This window comes from Musa acuminata, chromosome BXJ3-11 (assembly GCF_036884655.1).
Source record: "Musa acuminata AAA Group cultivar baxijiao chromosome BXJ3-11, Cavendish_Baxijiao_AAA, whole genome shotgun sequence".
NCBI lineage: Eukaryota > Viridiplantae > Streptophyta > Magnoliopsida > Zingiberales > Musaceae > Musa > Musa acuminata.
Genome location: NC_088359.1, coordinates 20,307,935 through 20,324,453, shown reverse-complemented (window position 1 = coordinate 20,324,453; position 16,519 = coordinate 20,307,935). Strand labels below are relative to the sequence as shown.

General features: G+C 37.9%; 1 protein-coding gene across 1 annotated transcript; it reads left to right on the top strand.

Moving 5' to 3' along the window:
* The first annotated feature begins 1,046 nt into the window (after positions 1 to 1,046).
* LOC135652814 (ADP-ribosylation factor-like protein 8a) lies at positions 1,047 to 4,893 on the top strand. Its single transcript, XM_065174068.1, has 6 exons — positions 1,047 to 1,180; positions 1,657 to 1,738; positions 1,837 to 1,869; positions 1,958 to 2,079; positions 4,198 to 4,359; positions 4,474 to 4,893. The coding sequence occupies exons 1-6, from the start codon at positions 1,143 to 1,145 to the stop codon at positions 4,589 to 4,591; spliced, it is 555 nt and encodes a 184-aa protein (XP_065030140.1). The 5' UTR covers positions 1,047 to 1,142; the 3' UTR covers positions 4,592 to 4,893.
* The last annotated feature ends 11,626 nt before the right edge of the window (positions 4,894 to 16,519 follow it).

Sequence of the window (16,519 nt, the reverse complement as noted above, 5' to 3'; positions counted from 1 at the left end):
AGAATTAACCATAGATGCAAGGATGGAGTTAGAGCCACAGCCTTCTATAGCAGCCTCCGTCCTTTATGGTTTTTTTTTTTTTTATCAGTTTTCAAAAATAATAATTGACAGGTATAGCCTATTGCATCAACGTTCGTATGGATACAAAATGACATGGGATTTGTCAGAGCACATTTCGCCATAGTATTCAGATCAGGGCTTAATCTGTTTTCCTGTCGGCAACTACCACGACGAATCATGCTGCCATATTTCAGGAGTCAACTGGCCGTGCTTTGTTTTTGGAACTGGCCAGTAATCATGGTTACGCTATTCTCTATAATTTTAAACCCTCAAGATATGCGGCTTAAATACCTCTAATTCTATAATTTCGAATTCCAAATTCCAAATACTCACGCAACAAGTTAGACCACTATTAAATGATGTTATATATGGTAGTGCATTATACTTTCCCTAACACTCATGTTCATTGAATCCGCTTAAGTGGGACAACAATGATTTTTCTCTCAAATATTAAGATTGATCATATATATCACCATCATTAACATCCATCCAAAAAATTTAGACTAAGCATGATTAAATCAAATTAATATTCAATAATTTAGATTATAAAAGATATTTAAATAATTAAAATATTTTAATTTTTTTTAATGATCATAATGTCAAATTATATTTTAAGCATAGTCATATAATAGTTTACTAATGAGGATTAACCATTCTAAAGTTTAAAATTTTTAACGGCATGTATGATGAATATGCTAAACAAATCATATATATATATATATATAATTAATTAATTAATTAATTAATTAATTTATTTATTAATTTATTAATTTTGGCCAGGTTTTATAGCTGTTATGATGGTCGTTGAGACGGGTAGATAAGAATGTTGGGGAATAACAGTTAAACGCACGCGTAATATCTTGTCAAGAAATAACTCGGTCGTGTTTGGTCCCACCACTGTCCACCGTGGAAGAACCACCCACTGCGACCACCCAGAATGTACCCACTATTAAAACCTGCTGCTAATCTTATCGCGTATAAACGATGGCCACGTCCGATGAAATAAGCAAAGCAAGCACTTCTCTTCCCTCCTTTTATTGGGTGACGACCCTCCATCTCCTCGTCGATCCTTGGAGCGAGCCATGGGGGTGTGGGAAGCTTTCCTCAATTGGCTCCGAAGGTGACATCCTTATCTTTTCCTCCTATGTTGATTGATTGTGTCGGATTCAGGGTTTGATCTCAAGTCCCCGCTTCTGGTTTCTGTTGCTGTGCTTCTTGATTTTATTGAAATGAATATTGGGGTGATAGATTAGGATATATATTTTTTGGGATGTGTGACATGTAGCCTTGGACTACTTGTTGCTGAATCGGTGAGTCGTAACTGCGGACAGCTATTGATGGGCTAGTGGCAACGTATTAGTCCTAGGGTTGAGAAGATTCGGTTTAGTTTATTGAAAATTTGGTATTTTATTTTGTTGGAGGTTTTGTGATGGTTGATGCGATCTCATTTATGATGGAGGATATGGAGAAGCATTGGTGGTGAGTTGGGAGATCGTGGAATCGCGTGTGATATGACCTTTCGCCTCCTTCTCCGATTCAAAGCATTAAAAAGAGTACTTCTAATATAGTGTTTGTGTAATTTTCTTGAAAATACAGCCTTTTCTTCAAGCAAGAGATGGAGCTGTCTTTGATCGGACTTCAGAACGCTGGGAAAACTTCCCTTGTGAACGTCGTTGCCGTATGTGTTCTTGACGCGATTACGATTTTACCATGTTCATGTTTCTTAGGGCACGTTAATGTATTCATTTGCTTAATTATGTTTGTTATCTCCGGCAGACTGGTGGATATAGCGAGGACATGATTCCTACAGTTAGTAATCTCTTAATTGAAAGATTGTTTACTTTAATAAACCAGCATTTTCTCAGTACTAATGTTGATTGGTTTGCTGGATCTATAGGTAGGATTCAACATGAGGAAGGTGACCAAGGGAAATGTTACTATAAAATTATGGGATCTTGGTGGCCAGCCTAGGTTTCGCAGTATGTGGGAGAGATATTGCCGTGGAGTCTCTGCCATTGTGTATGCTCTTTTCTCCTTTCTCAGATGCTTGTTTAGCTCATTTTATTCAAACCTGTTTTCTTTTCTTTTTTTTTTTAAATGGATATCTATAATTGTATATGCGAACTTGTGATCTTGCCATACTGAACTTGTTGCTCTGGTTGTTTATTGCATATGCCAACAAAATGGCCAATAACTATTATGTTTCAGTGTTTTTCTTCATTATACCTTTGTTGGTCATTTCAAGATTGCTGAATTAGAAGGTTCAAATGCCAGTATTAAGGAACTGATTCTGTGATTTGCTTCACACAATTGTGTAATCTTTTTTCATTGGTTTACTTTATTATAATGCTAAGATATAAAAGTTAGATTACTGGTGCATTGTACTCGTGTGCCATTAGTGTGGAGTTCTGGTTTCTGATAGGTTTGTGAAGAAATCACAGTAGAGAAATCAATGTGTGTCAAGTGTCTGATCTTTCTGGTTTCTGAAGTGGAATGGAACTAATGAGCTCCACCTTCCTGTAAGCATTTGATGGTGGAGTTTTCCAGAGTTTTTAATTGTTAGCAAATCTGGCTAAACAGTGCTTCTGTTTTGTTTTTTATTCTTTTTCTGGAAAGAACAGAAAACCTTGTCATTAGTTAGCTTCCAGTGTGATATAACTTACTATCATTCCCTTTTTATCTGTTTGTTTTTTAAGATGCATACCGGTACCCTTGTCATGCCATGCCAAAATATAGTTCATAAGAAATAGTCTAGTTAATTCTAATGGTGGTAATACTATACTGTAAGGTGCCAGTTGTCAACCCTGTCCATTATCTTTGTTTTTCTAGATTTTGGGACCATAAATTATCTTTGGTGCCTCTTTGTCCTATTACCTCAACATGAGTTTTGTTATCTTCTTTCCAGCCAAGTATTGTGTAGGAGTTTCTAGGTTAATGCTCTTTTTTTGTAACCTCATATCATTAAACTAGGCTAACATGAACCTCATGTTATTTTCTTAGTTATATTTTTAATCTTCTTGTTTTTCTTCTCTTATCTAGTCATCTCATAAATATTGCTGTTGCTGGTAGATACATGAATGCTGAAAGCTGGGAGAACTTATTTTTCAAGTTTCCTATCACTTTCATACTTCTCTATTTGGTTTCTTAATCCTTCTTTTTAACATAAACAACATTATCAACTACATTTATTTGGGGCCTTTTTTTGAATAGCACAAAGATGTTTAAGCGTGGATAACAAATCCTGCTAGACTCTTGTCAGACTTATTTGGTGCTGTAACTCCAAGAGTTAAGATAGAGTATTCTAACACTCTTTTGTGAATGCCAAAGACATCACCCATCAAACAATGAAATTAATAGGTCATGAATGAGTCTCATGTATGACCTTCTCAGAAACCATAGTACGGTTTACAGAAATGCAATAATGATATTTATGTTGCCATCATTCCCATCTATAATCAATAGTTGGAAGACAAGCCCACCATTCAGGACTTTGACCAGCATCTCACCATTCACATCATAGAACAGGTACTGTAACAAGTTTGTAAACCATACTGTGTTGCCAAAATGCATGTATGCATTCCACCCTCCACCGCCACCACCATATCTGGATACACCTCTAGTTAATCCAGCGGCAATTAATGGCAATTACTGTCCATCCACACTATGTTGCTATTTCTTCCTTGACTGTCACCTGCCAAAAACTTCACTGTGGCCATGGGCACTCAAGCGAGGGCTCTTGATTTTACTTAATGCATCTAAGACAGTAGTGTGCTCATGAAACATAATAAATTCTCATAAAATATGTAAAGTGAGTTAAAAATTTTGTCCTTGATTCATAGAGCATTTTGGTTAGCAGAAATACATGTCTGATGTCATGTATTTTTGCTGCTGCACTTAACACATGCTTGTATTTAGTTCTTCGACATTCAGATGTTCATGTTAGATTATTTCTTATTCTTCCATTAGAACTGTGAAACACCATATTTATCATTTAGTCTAAGAATAGTTACCTTAAAAGAGCTTAACATTAAGGTTAGCAGAAATCGAAAGTTACATTATGATACAATAGCTTTCCAACGTCTAGTTGCATGGTAAGAAGAGCCTGTCTTCAATTATAACTTTGTTTTGTTTCTGCAGTTTTGTGGTTGATGCAGCAGACCATGATAACTTGCCCATCTCAAAAAGTGAACTTCATGATGTTTTAAGCAAGCCATCATTGAGTGGCATCCCATTGCTGGTTCTTGGAAATAAAATCGATAAGCCAGAAGCTCTGACAAAGCAGGATTTGACAGACCGGATGTAAGTAACAACAGATTTCTCAATTTTAAGATTTTCCTATTACACATGGACAACCAAAAGAAGTTCTTGTGATGTGTATGCTGCTCTGAATCTAAGCATGTACTTGTCTTGCAGGGGCCTGAAATCTATTGCAGACAGAGAAGTCTGTTGTTTCATGATCTCATGCAAGAACTCGAACAACATAGACTCTGTCATAGATTGGTTTGTGAAGCATTCAAAATCAAAAAATTGAGGGTTTCGCCCTCCATGGCTGTGGGTGCCACATTGTTTTCTAGGGTTAACTAGGTTGTTTTGGTGGTGATTTCTGCTCTTGGCTGGCTAGGCTTCTGGCTTCTACTGTTGCCCGTCACTCTCATGCTGATTCATGTGCAACTGCATTTCTGTACTCTTTCCTGGCATTTTTCATGTCAAATTATTTATATGAGTGAGAAAATTTTTGGCCCTGTTCAGACCGGATTGGACTTGATGTATATTTGATGGTGTGAAAATTTTTTATACTCTGTTAATGCAACAATTAAAAAAAATTGTCTCTGAGCTTGTCATCTCATCAGGTTCATTGTTCTATGCTAGGATATGGTGTTGAACCAAATAGGAAAAAAAAGGGGACAATTGATGTTTGAATTTCTTTCTTTTGATCTGTTGATGATCCAACACCCCACCAACCTACAACAGTTTCTCAACTTTGATTACTAGTATCATTTTGCAGACAGGTCGTTGTATTTGATCATTAGTGACTGGTATGAACTTAATGAATCTGGTGAAGCACAAATTTTGGCTGTTCCCTCTACTCCTCATCCTTCACATAAAAAATAACAGGTCTCACTCCTTAACTTGGATTCAAGCTTTTAGATCAGGGCTGAGATTAGCTTATTGATCATTACTCCTCTATTAGCTTACAAGTTCCGATTATCTGTTCTTTGTTTCGTTGGGTTTCAATGATTTGTTTTTGGCATTATAATTTAGACTAATTAAAAGATTATATGATGGACATGATTCATTCTAAACACCTATTAGCACTAAGCAATGATAAAATATTTCAACTGAATCAACACATCATGACAATAAATTGCTGATGATGGAGATTAATGATGAAATGATAATAAATAAATGAGGCGGCTATTATCGAAAGGGATCTGACATTAATCCACTACATCATCCCAAGCTCATCACCTTCTCTACGGTCCTATCAACCCTATGCGTTGGTACCAGCCTTACGATTTTTTTTGTTTATTGTTATTGATATTTTATCACATAATATCTAGATATATATTGTGATGTCCTTGTGTTACGAATCTAGCTAAGAGAGTCCTAATTGAATTTTATTAAAAGGGATATTTATGTAAAACCTACTTAGTCGACTCCTATTAAAGAGGTGAAGAGATCGACTAAAGTTAGGATTCGTTGAGAGGTTGCTTTTTAGAATAGGAGTCTTATTAGAAGTTGGTTAGAAGTAGGAGTCTTGAGTAAGAGTCATATTAGGAGTTAGGGTTTAGAAGCCCTATAAATAGTCATGTATTCATTATCTTCTGACAAGGAATAGATGAATCTTCTTAGCAACCATTGAGCAGCAACTTGGAGGAAAGAACCCCTATAAAGTTCTAAGGAGGCCGATCCCCTAAAGAGATCAACCCCAAGCTTAGAATAAGCTAGGGTTCTAACACTTGATATCAGAGTAGCATTCTTGGCATCTCGTTGCTCTTCCATAGCCATCCATTAACCCTCCACAGCCGCCGAAAGCAATTCCCACAATTGCTTAAAAGATCATCGTCGACTTCCATCGTCATCTCCACCACCGCGGATCATCCTTTGATCTCCTCGTAAATTGCAACAGGTTTTGGTTTCCTACCTTACTATTGCTGTAATTTAGTTATCCTTATTCAAAAATCCAAAAAAAAATTCCCATATTGCTGCATAAACTTTTTATTGCAAAGTTTTTATCTCTACTACGATAAATGCACTACTCCCTAATCGGCCAGTTGACTCCACAACTCCGATATCCTTGGCACAGTATCCGCTTTTCTTAACCCGATGCCCGAATCCATGGCTTGAAGCCTTTTGTCGATACGTCAACAGATCCTCCGACTCGACGTCCAATCTTCTGACATGTTTTCCCTTGGCCCAACATGATTCTTCCTACTTTAATTGTCTCATCCTGATCGAAGCATCCTGCATCACTCAAAACGCAGATTAAAACATAAACACTTATCAATTGGTTTCATCATCAAAATATAAGATTCAACAATCTCCCCCTTTTGATGAAGACAACCAATTTTGACGGAGTTAACCTTAACTCCCGAGGTTTAAATAAACTCCCCCTATCAATATGCCATATAATTCTTGGATTCAAAATCCAAGCAAACATGTTATGATAAAATCATGCATGATATATGTTAGGATCGAAGCGACACTAAGAGTGGGGGGTGAATTAGTGCCGCAGATTAAAACTTGTAAGTTCGAAAATGATTCCGTAAAATGCAAGGAGATTTCGCTTTGATTGTAACTTGAGTAAATTAAAAATCAGAAACTTACTGCTGTGTAGATAACAATTGCAGAAAGGTAAGTACTCACACATTCAATGAACACGCCAATTTAAAGTGGTTCGGTCAAATGACTTACATCCACTTGCGAAGCCTTCTTCAATGAGGCTCCCAACTTTCACTAGCAAATCTCTTTGAAGGGGAAGGACAAATACCCCTCTTACAACCTTTTACAAGTGGTTCACACTCTTACAATTTTTGAAGAGAAAGACGGAGGTGAACACTCAAGCAACTTAAGACAACACTTGCAAAAGACTTTTCTAAGACCTTTATCTCAATCTATTGCTTTGAAAAAAGTTGTAATCTTAGCTGAGAGTTGAGGAGTATTTATAATCCCCAAGAGGATTCAAATTTGGGCTCTAAATTTTGAGTTCTCTTGGGTTTCCGAGGCTGGCGATGCCACCGCCTGTCGGTGGCGGTGCCATCGCCTGTCAGTGTCTGACACTGATAGTGTACTGGCGATGCCACCGCCAGACCTCTCGGGTGCTGGGCGGTGCCACCGCTCAGTTCTCGGGTTCTAGGTGGTGCCACCGCCTAATCTGGTAGTGCCACCACCTATACTATTTCAGCTCACTGGTTGGGCTCCAAACTTGGCCCAATCCAGTCCGAACTCGGGCCCAATTGATCCCTACTTGGGTTATAGGATTAACACCTAATCCTAACCCTAATTAACGTACTAACTATAAATTTAAAGATATTTCCTAAGCTATTACAAGGTCCGCAAGTCAAGACTTCTTTCGGCGAGCTTCCGGTGAACTTCCGGTGGTCTTCCGATAAACATAAGGAAACTATTCTGCGGACTCCCGGCAAGCTCCTAGACTTCACGATTTGATCTTGGCGAGTTCCGACGAGCTTCTTCGGTAAGCTACGATCTTTCTCGGTGAGCTCCGCGAACTTCTGACGTACCTTCCGGCGAGCTTCCGAAAACCCTTCGGCAAGCTCCCTACTCATTCTCGGCTAGTTCCAGTAACATTCCTGACGAATCTTCGGACTCTCAAACATTCATCAAACTTGACTCCGGTATCCTTGCTTTATGTTTTCAGGCTATCGTAGTTAATCCTGCACACTTAACTTCAATAATATGGATTAGATCAATTAACCCATCAATTGATTTTATCATTAAAATATGAGATTCAATAATCTCCCCCTTTTTGATGATGACAATCAATTGATGACGGAGTTAAACATAACTCTCCCTCTCTATATGCCATATTATGAGAAGATAAAAACACTTGAATTCCATCTCTTTGAATTCAAGCATAAACCGATAAGTTCTAACCGTTGAACTTATCGTTATTCTCATTAAGCATGAGCAAATATGAAACTTCATATTTCTCATAATTTCCAGCTATGAAAATCATTTTCAAGTCAAATGATAAGGGACAATTTTCACTACGATGAGAGATAAAAATTTTCAACATGAATTTCATGATATAAATGTGAGGCATGATTTCATATGATCAACCAATCTAAGAACTTGCGATATACTCAAAGATTTTGCAAGGCATATAAGACATTTGTATTATACAAGCTTTTGCAATTCATATAAGCTATGCTATCGATGCGCATAAGACATTTTCATTAAGTCATGCTATCGAAATGGTACAAGTCATCACTTCTCCCCCTTTTGTTAGGATCAAGAGCACTAAGAGGGGGGGGGGTGAATTAGTGCAGCAGAAAACCTTCTACGATTAAAAAAAAGCGTTCCTTCCATAAAAGTGATTTCAGTAAGAAAGCCGATTCGTAAATCACTTTAACTTTTGATTAAGCGAGATGCAGCAAAGATATAAATGCAGTTTGCAGTTATGGTTCAAATCAGATAGTAGGCACAAACTGAAATATGATATTCGTACGAAAAAACTGATTTACATCTAAATGCTGATTCGTAAATCACTTGATTAAGCGAGATGCAGTTAAAGCAAGGATATAAAGGCAATTTGCAGTTATGATAGAAATCAAAATGTAAGCGCAAACTGAAATATGATGATCGTACGATAAAACTGATTTACGTCTAAATGCCGATTCGGAAAGTGCAAAGCTTGAAACCCAATCATATATGCGCAGAAAGCAGTAAGCTTTTGAGGAGGTTTGGCCTAGGAACAAGCTTCGACACCTCATTTCTCTCAAATTGATTTAATTCATCTTGCATTGCGATAATCCATGAATCATCTTTTATGGCTTCGTCAACACATTTGGGTTCAATTTGGGAGAGAAAAGCAGCGTTAGAACAAAAATTTTTAAGAGAGGAACGTGTTTGAACCCCCTTTGATGTGTCTCCTAAGATTAGCTCCTTAGGATGAGCATCTACATACTTCCAATCCTTGGGTAAGGATGTTTCGGAAGTGGATGCATCCAAGTTGCTAGTTGGAGACGGGGTTTCATTTAAATTCAAGGAATCAAAATTAACATCATCATCAAAATCATTTTTCCTGATTTTGGAAATCTCATTGAAGACAACATGAATGGATTCTTCAATAATTAAAATTCTTTTATTGAAGATACGAAAAGCTTTAGAAACCAAAGAATAACCAAGAAAGATTCCTTCATCGGATTTAGCATCAAATTTTTCTAAGTTATACTTTTCATTCAAGATAAAACACTTACACCCAAAGACTTTAAAATATGAAACATTGGGTTTTTTGTTGTTCCATAACTCATAGGGAGTTTTGGTGAGTAAGGGTCTTACTAGAACTCTATTCAAAATATAACATGCAGTGTTTACGACTTCGGCCCAAAAATATTTGGGTAGGCTATGTTCATTCAACATGGTTCTTGCCATTTCTTGTAAATTTTGATTTTTTCTTTCTACTACTCCATTTTGTTGAGGATTTCTAGGAGTAGAGAAATTATGGTTGTATCCATTGAGTTCACAAAATTCATGGAAATCATGGTTTTGAAATTCACCACTGTGATCACTTCTAATTGACGAAATCATAGAACCCTTCTCATTTTGAACAAGTTTACAAAACTTGGTAAAATATCTAAAGCATTCATTTTTCTATTTTAAGAAGTAAGTCCATGTGTATTTGCTATAGTCATCCACAATGACGAAGGCGTATTTGCTACCTCCTAGGCTTGATGTAGAGATTTGTCTGAACAAGTCTATATGGATCAATTGTAAGGGCCTAGAGGTGCTTATTTGATTCTTAGATTTGAAACTACCCTTAATTTGTTTACCTAATTGGCAAGCATCACATACATTATCTTTGATGAACTTGATATGAGGAATTCCTCTTACAAGTTCTTTAGATGATATTTGAGTGATTAGTTTCATGCCAGCATGACCTAATCTTCTATGCCATAGCCAAGCATCCTCATTCAAAACCGAAAAACACATTTCATTACACAAATCATTGATGTCAATAGTGTATACGTTATTTTGTTTTAATGCAATCATAGACGTGTTTTTGTGTGGTTTTTCAATGATGCAAGCATTAGATTCGAATCTGACAATATACCCTTTATCACATAATTGACTAATGCTCAAGAGGTTACGTTTTAAACCATCAACTAACAAAACATCTTCGATAAAGAAGTTGGATTTGTTACCTATAGTTCCTTTGCCAATGAACCCTTGTTGTTGTCTCCGAAGGTGACATAGCCTTCATCTATGCTAGTGAGCTTAGAGAATTGAGATGGATCTCTGGTCATATGCCTTGAGCATCCACTATCAAGGTACCATCTCTTGCTCCTAGCTTGCGATGGTATTGGTTTCTACAAGAAAGGATGATCTTTAGGTACCCATTTTCTTTTGGGTGCCTAAAAAATAGATCTACATTGTTTATCATTTGCATAGAATTTATCATGGTTCCTTTAGGAACCCAAATTAATTTGTTCGGACTAATTTTCTTGAATAGACAATAATGCGTTTTGTGTCCAAGTTTGCAACAAAAGTTGCATTTGCTTTGGTGTCGAACATGTAAGATGGGTCTTTCATGAAGGTGGTTGGATTTTGGTGAGGACTTCTCACAAATCCGATTCCACTTCTTTTGGGAACGTGACCCTTGTTTGCAAGGATCATGTTCAAGGACTTGCTACCAATCTCGAATTTCTTCAAGGTGTCCTTAAGTAGCAAGTTTTCCTTTTGGAGAGTTTCTAGATCATGGCATTTTATGCATGAACCTAAACTATCATGATATTCAGTTTTTAAATTATCGAAATTACAAGTAAGACTATCATGCTCCTTTTTTAGCAATTTGTATTTTCTACTAATAATCTTGCATTCATCAAAAAAAGTCATGGAAGGCATTTAATAATTCATCAAATGATAAATCTGCATCTATTAAATTCGATACCTCCTCTCCGATGGCCATTAAGGCGTAATGAGCAACTTGCTCGGTGTTGGACTCCTCTTCTTTGGACGCGCTCGAGTCATCCCACGTTGCTTTGAGTGCCTTCTTCTTTGATGTTCTCTTTTTGACTTGAGGACAATCACTTTTGTAGTGTCCCAGCTTTTTGCACTCGTAGCAAATAACTTGGTCCTTCTTGGGTTCAAGTTTATTTTTTGTGTCATTCTTAAACTTGTTTCTTTTAATGAATTTTTTAAATTTTCTTATTAGAAGTGTCAAGTCATCGTCATAGTCCTCATCACTTGAGTTTTCTCTAAAGTGGTCTTTTGAAGTTCTAAGTGCCATATCCTTCCTGTTCTTTGGAAGGATGTCTTCTTGCTCTTCATGAGCTTTATAAGTCATCTCGTAGGTCATTAATGACCCGATTAGTTCTTCAAGAGGGAAGTTGTTTAGATCTTTCACCTTTTGAATAGCAGTGACTTTAGGATCCCAACTCTTAGGAAGGGATCTTAGAATCTTATTTACGAGCTCAAAATCTGAAAAACTTTTTTCGAGTCCTTTTAGACCGTTGACGACATCCGTGAAACGGGTAAACATGTCGCCAATAGTCTCACTCGGTTTCATCCGGAAAAGTTTGAAAGAATGTAACAAAAGATTGATTTTTTACTCTTTCACTCTACTTGTGCCTTCGTGAGTCACTTCGAGTGTGTGCCAAATATCAAATGCGGTTTCATAAATCGAAACACGGTTGAACTCGTTTTTATCAAGTGCACAAAATAAGGCATTCATAGCCTTTGCATTAATAGTGAAAGCCTTCTTCTCCAATTCATTCCAATCGATCATTGGAAGAGAAGACTTCGAAAATCCATTTTCGACAAGATTCCAAAGTTCAAAATCCATAGAAATAAAAAATATCCTCATTCGTGTCTTCCAATAGGTGTAGTCCGTCCCATTGAACATGGGTGGATGTGTAATAGAATGACCCTCTTGGTTTCCAGCGTATGCCATCTCTCTGTTAGGATCGAGAGCACTAAGAGGGGGGGGGGGGGGTGAATTAGTGCAGCGGAAATCTTTCAGCGATTAAAATCGAAAGCTACGTTCGTTCGATAAAAACTATTTTGATGCAAAAGCCGATTCTAAGATTACGTATGATTAAGTGCAGTTTACGTCTAAACACAGTTTGCGTCTAAGCGTAGTTTACGCAGTTTGCATCTCAATGCAGTTTGCATCTAAATGCAGATTGCGCCTAAGCATAGTTTGCATCTAAGCGCAGTTTGCGTCTAAGCTCAGATTGCGTCTAAGCGCAGTTTGCGTCTAAGCGCAGTTTGCGTCTAGGCACAGATTGCGTCTAAGGGCAGTTTGCGGTTATAAATGGAATCAAAACGTAAAAGTAAACTGCAAAGAAACTCGTTCGTAAAAGTGCAGAAGACAGTTTGCATTTATAAATAGAATCAAAACGTAAATGTAAACTACATTGTAAAGATCGTACGAAAACATCGATTTACGTCTGAATGCAGATTCGGAAAGATCAGAACTTAGAAACTTGTTCGTAAAAGCGCAGAGAGCAGTAGCTATGTAGGAGGTTTGCAGTAATGATAAAGTGCTCAAAATAAAAGCAAACCAGAGATTTAGAGTGGTTCTGTCAGTCTTGACCTACTCCACTTTTGGCTTCCTCCACCGACGAGGTAACCGACGTCAACTAGAGGCCTTCCTTCAATAGGCGAAGGCCAACTGCCCTTTTACAGTTTCACTCCTTTTTGACGGGCTCAGGAGACAACCCTTACAGAACCTTTCTCTCCTCTCTTTACAACTCAAGACTTGAAGAACAGAAAGAGGAGAACTTTTGGACTTTACACAAATTTGAGCTCTTAGAATCACAGAAAAGATCAAGAATTCCGAGTAGGTCTGTGTCTTTTCAGTGCTGAATGGGTGGGGTATTTATAGGCCCCAACCCAGTTCAAATTTGGAGCTCAAAACGATCAAATCCCGGAATTCCGGGATCAGGCGGTTGCACCTCCTGACTGGGGCGGTTGCACCGCCTGGCAGAGCTCGAAGATTGAGCCTTTGGGCGGTGCCACCTCTGTCAGGGGCGGTTGCACCTCTCTGCCAGAGCTCGAAGACTGAGCTCGAGCGGTTGCACCACCTGACTGGAGAGGTTGCACCGCTTGGCAGAGCTCGAAACTTGAGCTCTAGCGGTGCTAACTCCTGACAGAGGAGGTTGCACCGCCCAGTCTCGCTCGGAGACTGAGCCCTGGGCGGTTGCACCTCTTGGCTGGGGTGGTTGCACCGCCCAGTCTCGCTCGGAGACATAGCCTGGGCGATGCTACCTCCCACAGCAACCTGGGTCCGAATGGGTTGAACCATTCGACCCAATTTGAGTTCTTCCGGGGCCCAATTGCCCTAGGATTAAGCTAATGGGATCACCTCCCATTTCTAACTTAATCAAAGTGCAAACTATGATTATTTCCTAAGACATATTCTGTAGCTTGCTTCGGTGCGTCACTCGCTTCTTCCGGCGAGTTTCCGGCGAACTTCCGTCAATCATCCGATGAACCCTCGATGATGCTCCTGCGGACTTCCGGCAAACTCCTGGACTGCGACGATCCACTTGGCAAGTTCCGACGAGCTCCTTTGGCAAGCTTCTGGACTTCTCGGATTTGTTCCCGCAGAACCTCCGACGACTGTCCGAACTTCCGTCGAGCTCTCGAACTCCCAACGTGATCATTGTCATGACTCTGGCGTAACTCCTGCTGCATGTCTTACTTTCATCGTAGTTAATCCTGCACACTCAAAACAAAAACTTTGATCGAGACAATTAATCCTAAGCAATTAACCAAGTTGTCCAGCATGTCATTGGTCCCTCGACGCTTCGTCCGATTCTTCGGCGCATCGTCCTTTCCTACAGCCTATTGCCCAATCGGCCAGTTGACTCTGCAACTCCGATATCCTTGGCACAATACCCGCTGTTCTTGGCCCGATGCCCGAGTCCACGGCCCGAAGCCTTCTGTCGATACGTCGACTGATCCACCGGCCCGACGTCCAATCTTCTGACATGTTCCTCCGGCACAACATGATGTTCTTGCTTTAATTGTCTCATCCTGATCGAAGCATCCTGCGTCACTCAAAACGCAGATTAAATCATAAACATATATCAAGTAGTTTCATCATCAAAATACGAGATTCAACAATCTCCCCCTTTTTGATGATGACAACTACTTGATGACGGAGTTAAACTTAACTCCCGGAGTTTAAACAAACTCCCCCTATCAATATGCCATATTGATAGAAACTCTTAGATTCAAAAATCTAAGCAACATGTCATCATAAACAGAGTTAACCTTAACTCTCAGAGTTTAAACAAACTCCCCCTATCAATATGCCATATTGATAGAACCTTGAATTCAAACTGAATTCAAGTCATTGCAATATTCATCATGAATACTTGCAACACGTTATCATGAACTTATGCATAAACTTATGCATAACATGTCATGTCATCAAATACTTCTCCCCCTTTGTCATCAACAAAAAGGAGAAGTACCACAATCAAGTGTTTGTGATATAAGTTTAACTCATTGCATGAAAAACATAATATCAAGTTTTATCATCATGCAGTTTGAAGCCAGAAAATTGAGCAAATCTTAAATCATGCTTAGAACATTCAAGCTATCAAGTTTTAGATATGCAAGTTTTACGGCATACAAGATAGCACATGCAAGCTAGCAATGTTACAACATTTTAGAACTTGCAAGCTAGCAGTTTAGAGATGTTCAAGAAGGCAACTCTTGCTTCTTGAAATATGCAAGTTGCAAGCTAGCAAATTTTTGCTTCCTTTGCAGTGTTAGCTTTTGATATCGTAACGCAACCATTTCAAGTGTTTATCAATTGTAGCATTTCATCATATGGCATGATATCGACATGTAAAGCTGTGAAGCAAGATTTTGATATCATTTCATGATGTACACATTTCGAATATTTTAGCAAGTGTAGCATTGCATCACATGGTAAGATATCAGCTCGTACGATGCAAATTTTTGTTTGATATCTTGATATAGGGCATATAGCAATGATAGCAATCATATATTACTTGGTGATGCAAGTATGGCCTTATCATAGCAATGATAGCAATCATATATTTCTTGGTGATGCAAGTATGGCCTAATCATAGCATCAGTGATAGCAACCATATCAACATCAGTGATAGCAAACATATCAACATCAGTAATAGCAACCATATCATCATTAGTGATAGCAAACATATCAGCATCCGTGATAGCAATCATTAGTGATAGCAAACATATCAATTCATATATTTCTCCCCCTTTGTCATCAACAACAAGGAGAACGATATAAGCAAATTTTAAATATAAGCGCGATGCCATAAGTTGGTTCATGTCATTTTTCAACACTGAGTGATAGGATACCAATTATGCAAACATCTCGAGGAAAACATGACATGGAGATAGCTTTTATTGCTTCTTCCTTTTTATTTGTTATCTTTTTACATGAAGGAGGAAAGCTATATGTGAAGTTCAAATCGATACGATATTAAAGCACACTTCATTTTTGCAAGGATTAAGATAAGTAAGTGAGTCAAATCCTTGTATGTAAAAATATCTTCCTTTTATAAGAGGGAATCATCAAATATGTTTCTCGAAAAATATTTTTCACATGATAAGTACATTTGCTAGATGATTCCATATGTCAAAAATCAATGATGTGAGTTAAACTTGATATGACATATGCTTGTTAAATTCGGAAGAGGATAATGTATCAAGAAAATCCAATTGTTAGGATCAAGAAAATCCGAAAATGAAATTTGACACTTTAATACATTCGGACAGGGTTTTACTAGAGATATTCAATTACAATCATGAAGGTAAAACATGCTTATTATCATGGAAATTTTTGTATTCAAGCACATAATTTTCAACATGTAATCATCGCAAGTAATTGTGTAAAATTATTATGGCAATCAAGTGATTTGATCATTTAATCAAAAAAGTCCGAAAAATAATTTTAACAGGTTTAATCATTCGGACATATTTTTGCCATAGTTTTTCAGATATAATCATGAAGATAAGGCATGCTCATCATCATGGTAGTATGATAGCAAGTTTACCATATTCAAGCTAGCAAAAAATTTCTACATTTTAAGGCCCGCAAGCTAGCAATTTTGAGATGTTTAAGAAAGCAACTCTTGCTTCTTGAAATATAAGTTTTGCTAGATGTGCAAGTTAACTTTTTTGCTTCTTGAGATAGACAAGATAGCATTCCTTGGTGATGTTCAATATAGCTAAGTTCTACATCATGCAAGCTAGTGAATTTTGTAAC

What these genes read in the sequence shown, in the direction of transcription:
- LOC135652814 (XM_065174068.1), top strand. Translation starts at nt 1,143, where the DNA reads ATGGGGGTGTGGGAAGCTTTCCTCAATTGGCTCCGAAG. An exon ending in TTCCTCAATTGGCTCCGAAG is followed by an intron (nt 1,181 to 1,656) that starts GTGACATCCTTA and finishes TTGAAAATACAG; the next exon opens with CCTTTTCTTCAAGCAAGAGA. An exon ending in CAGGATTTGACAGACCGGAT is followed by an intron (nt 4,360 to 4,473) that starts GTAAGTAACAAC and finishes CTTGTCTTGCAG; the next exon opens with GGGCCTGAAATCTATTGCAG.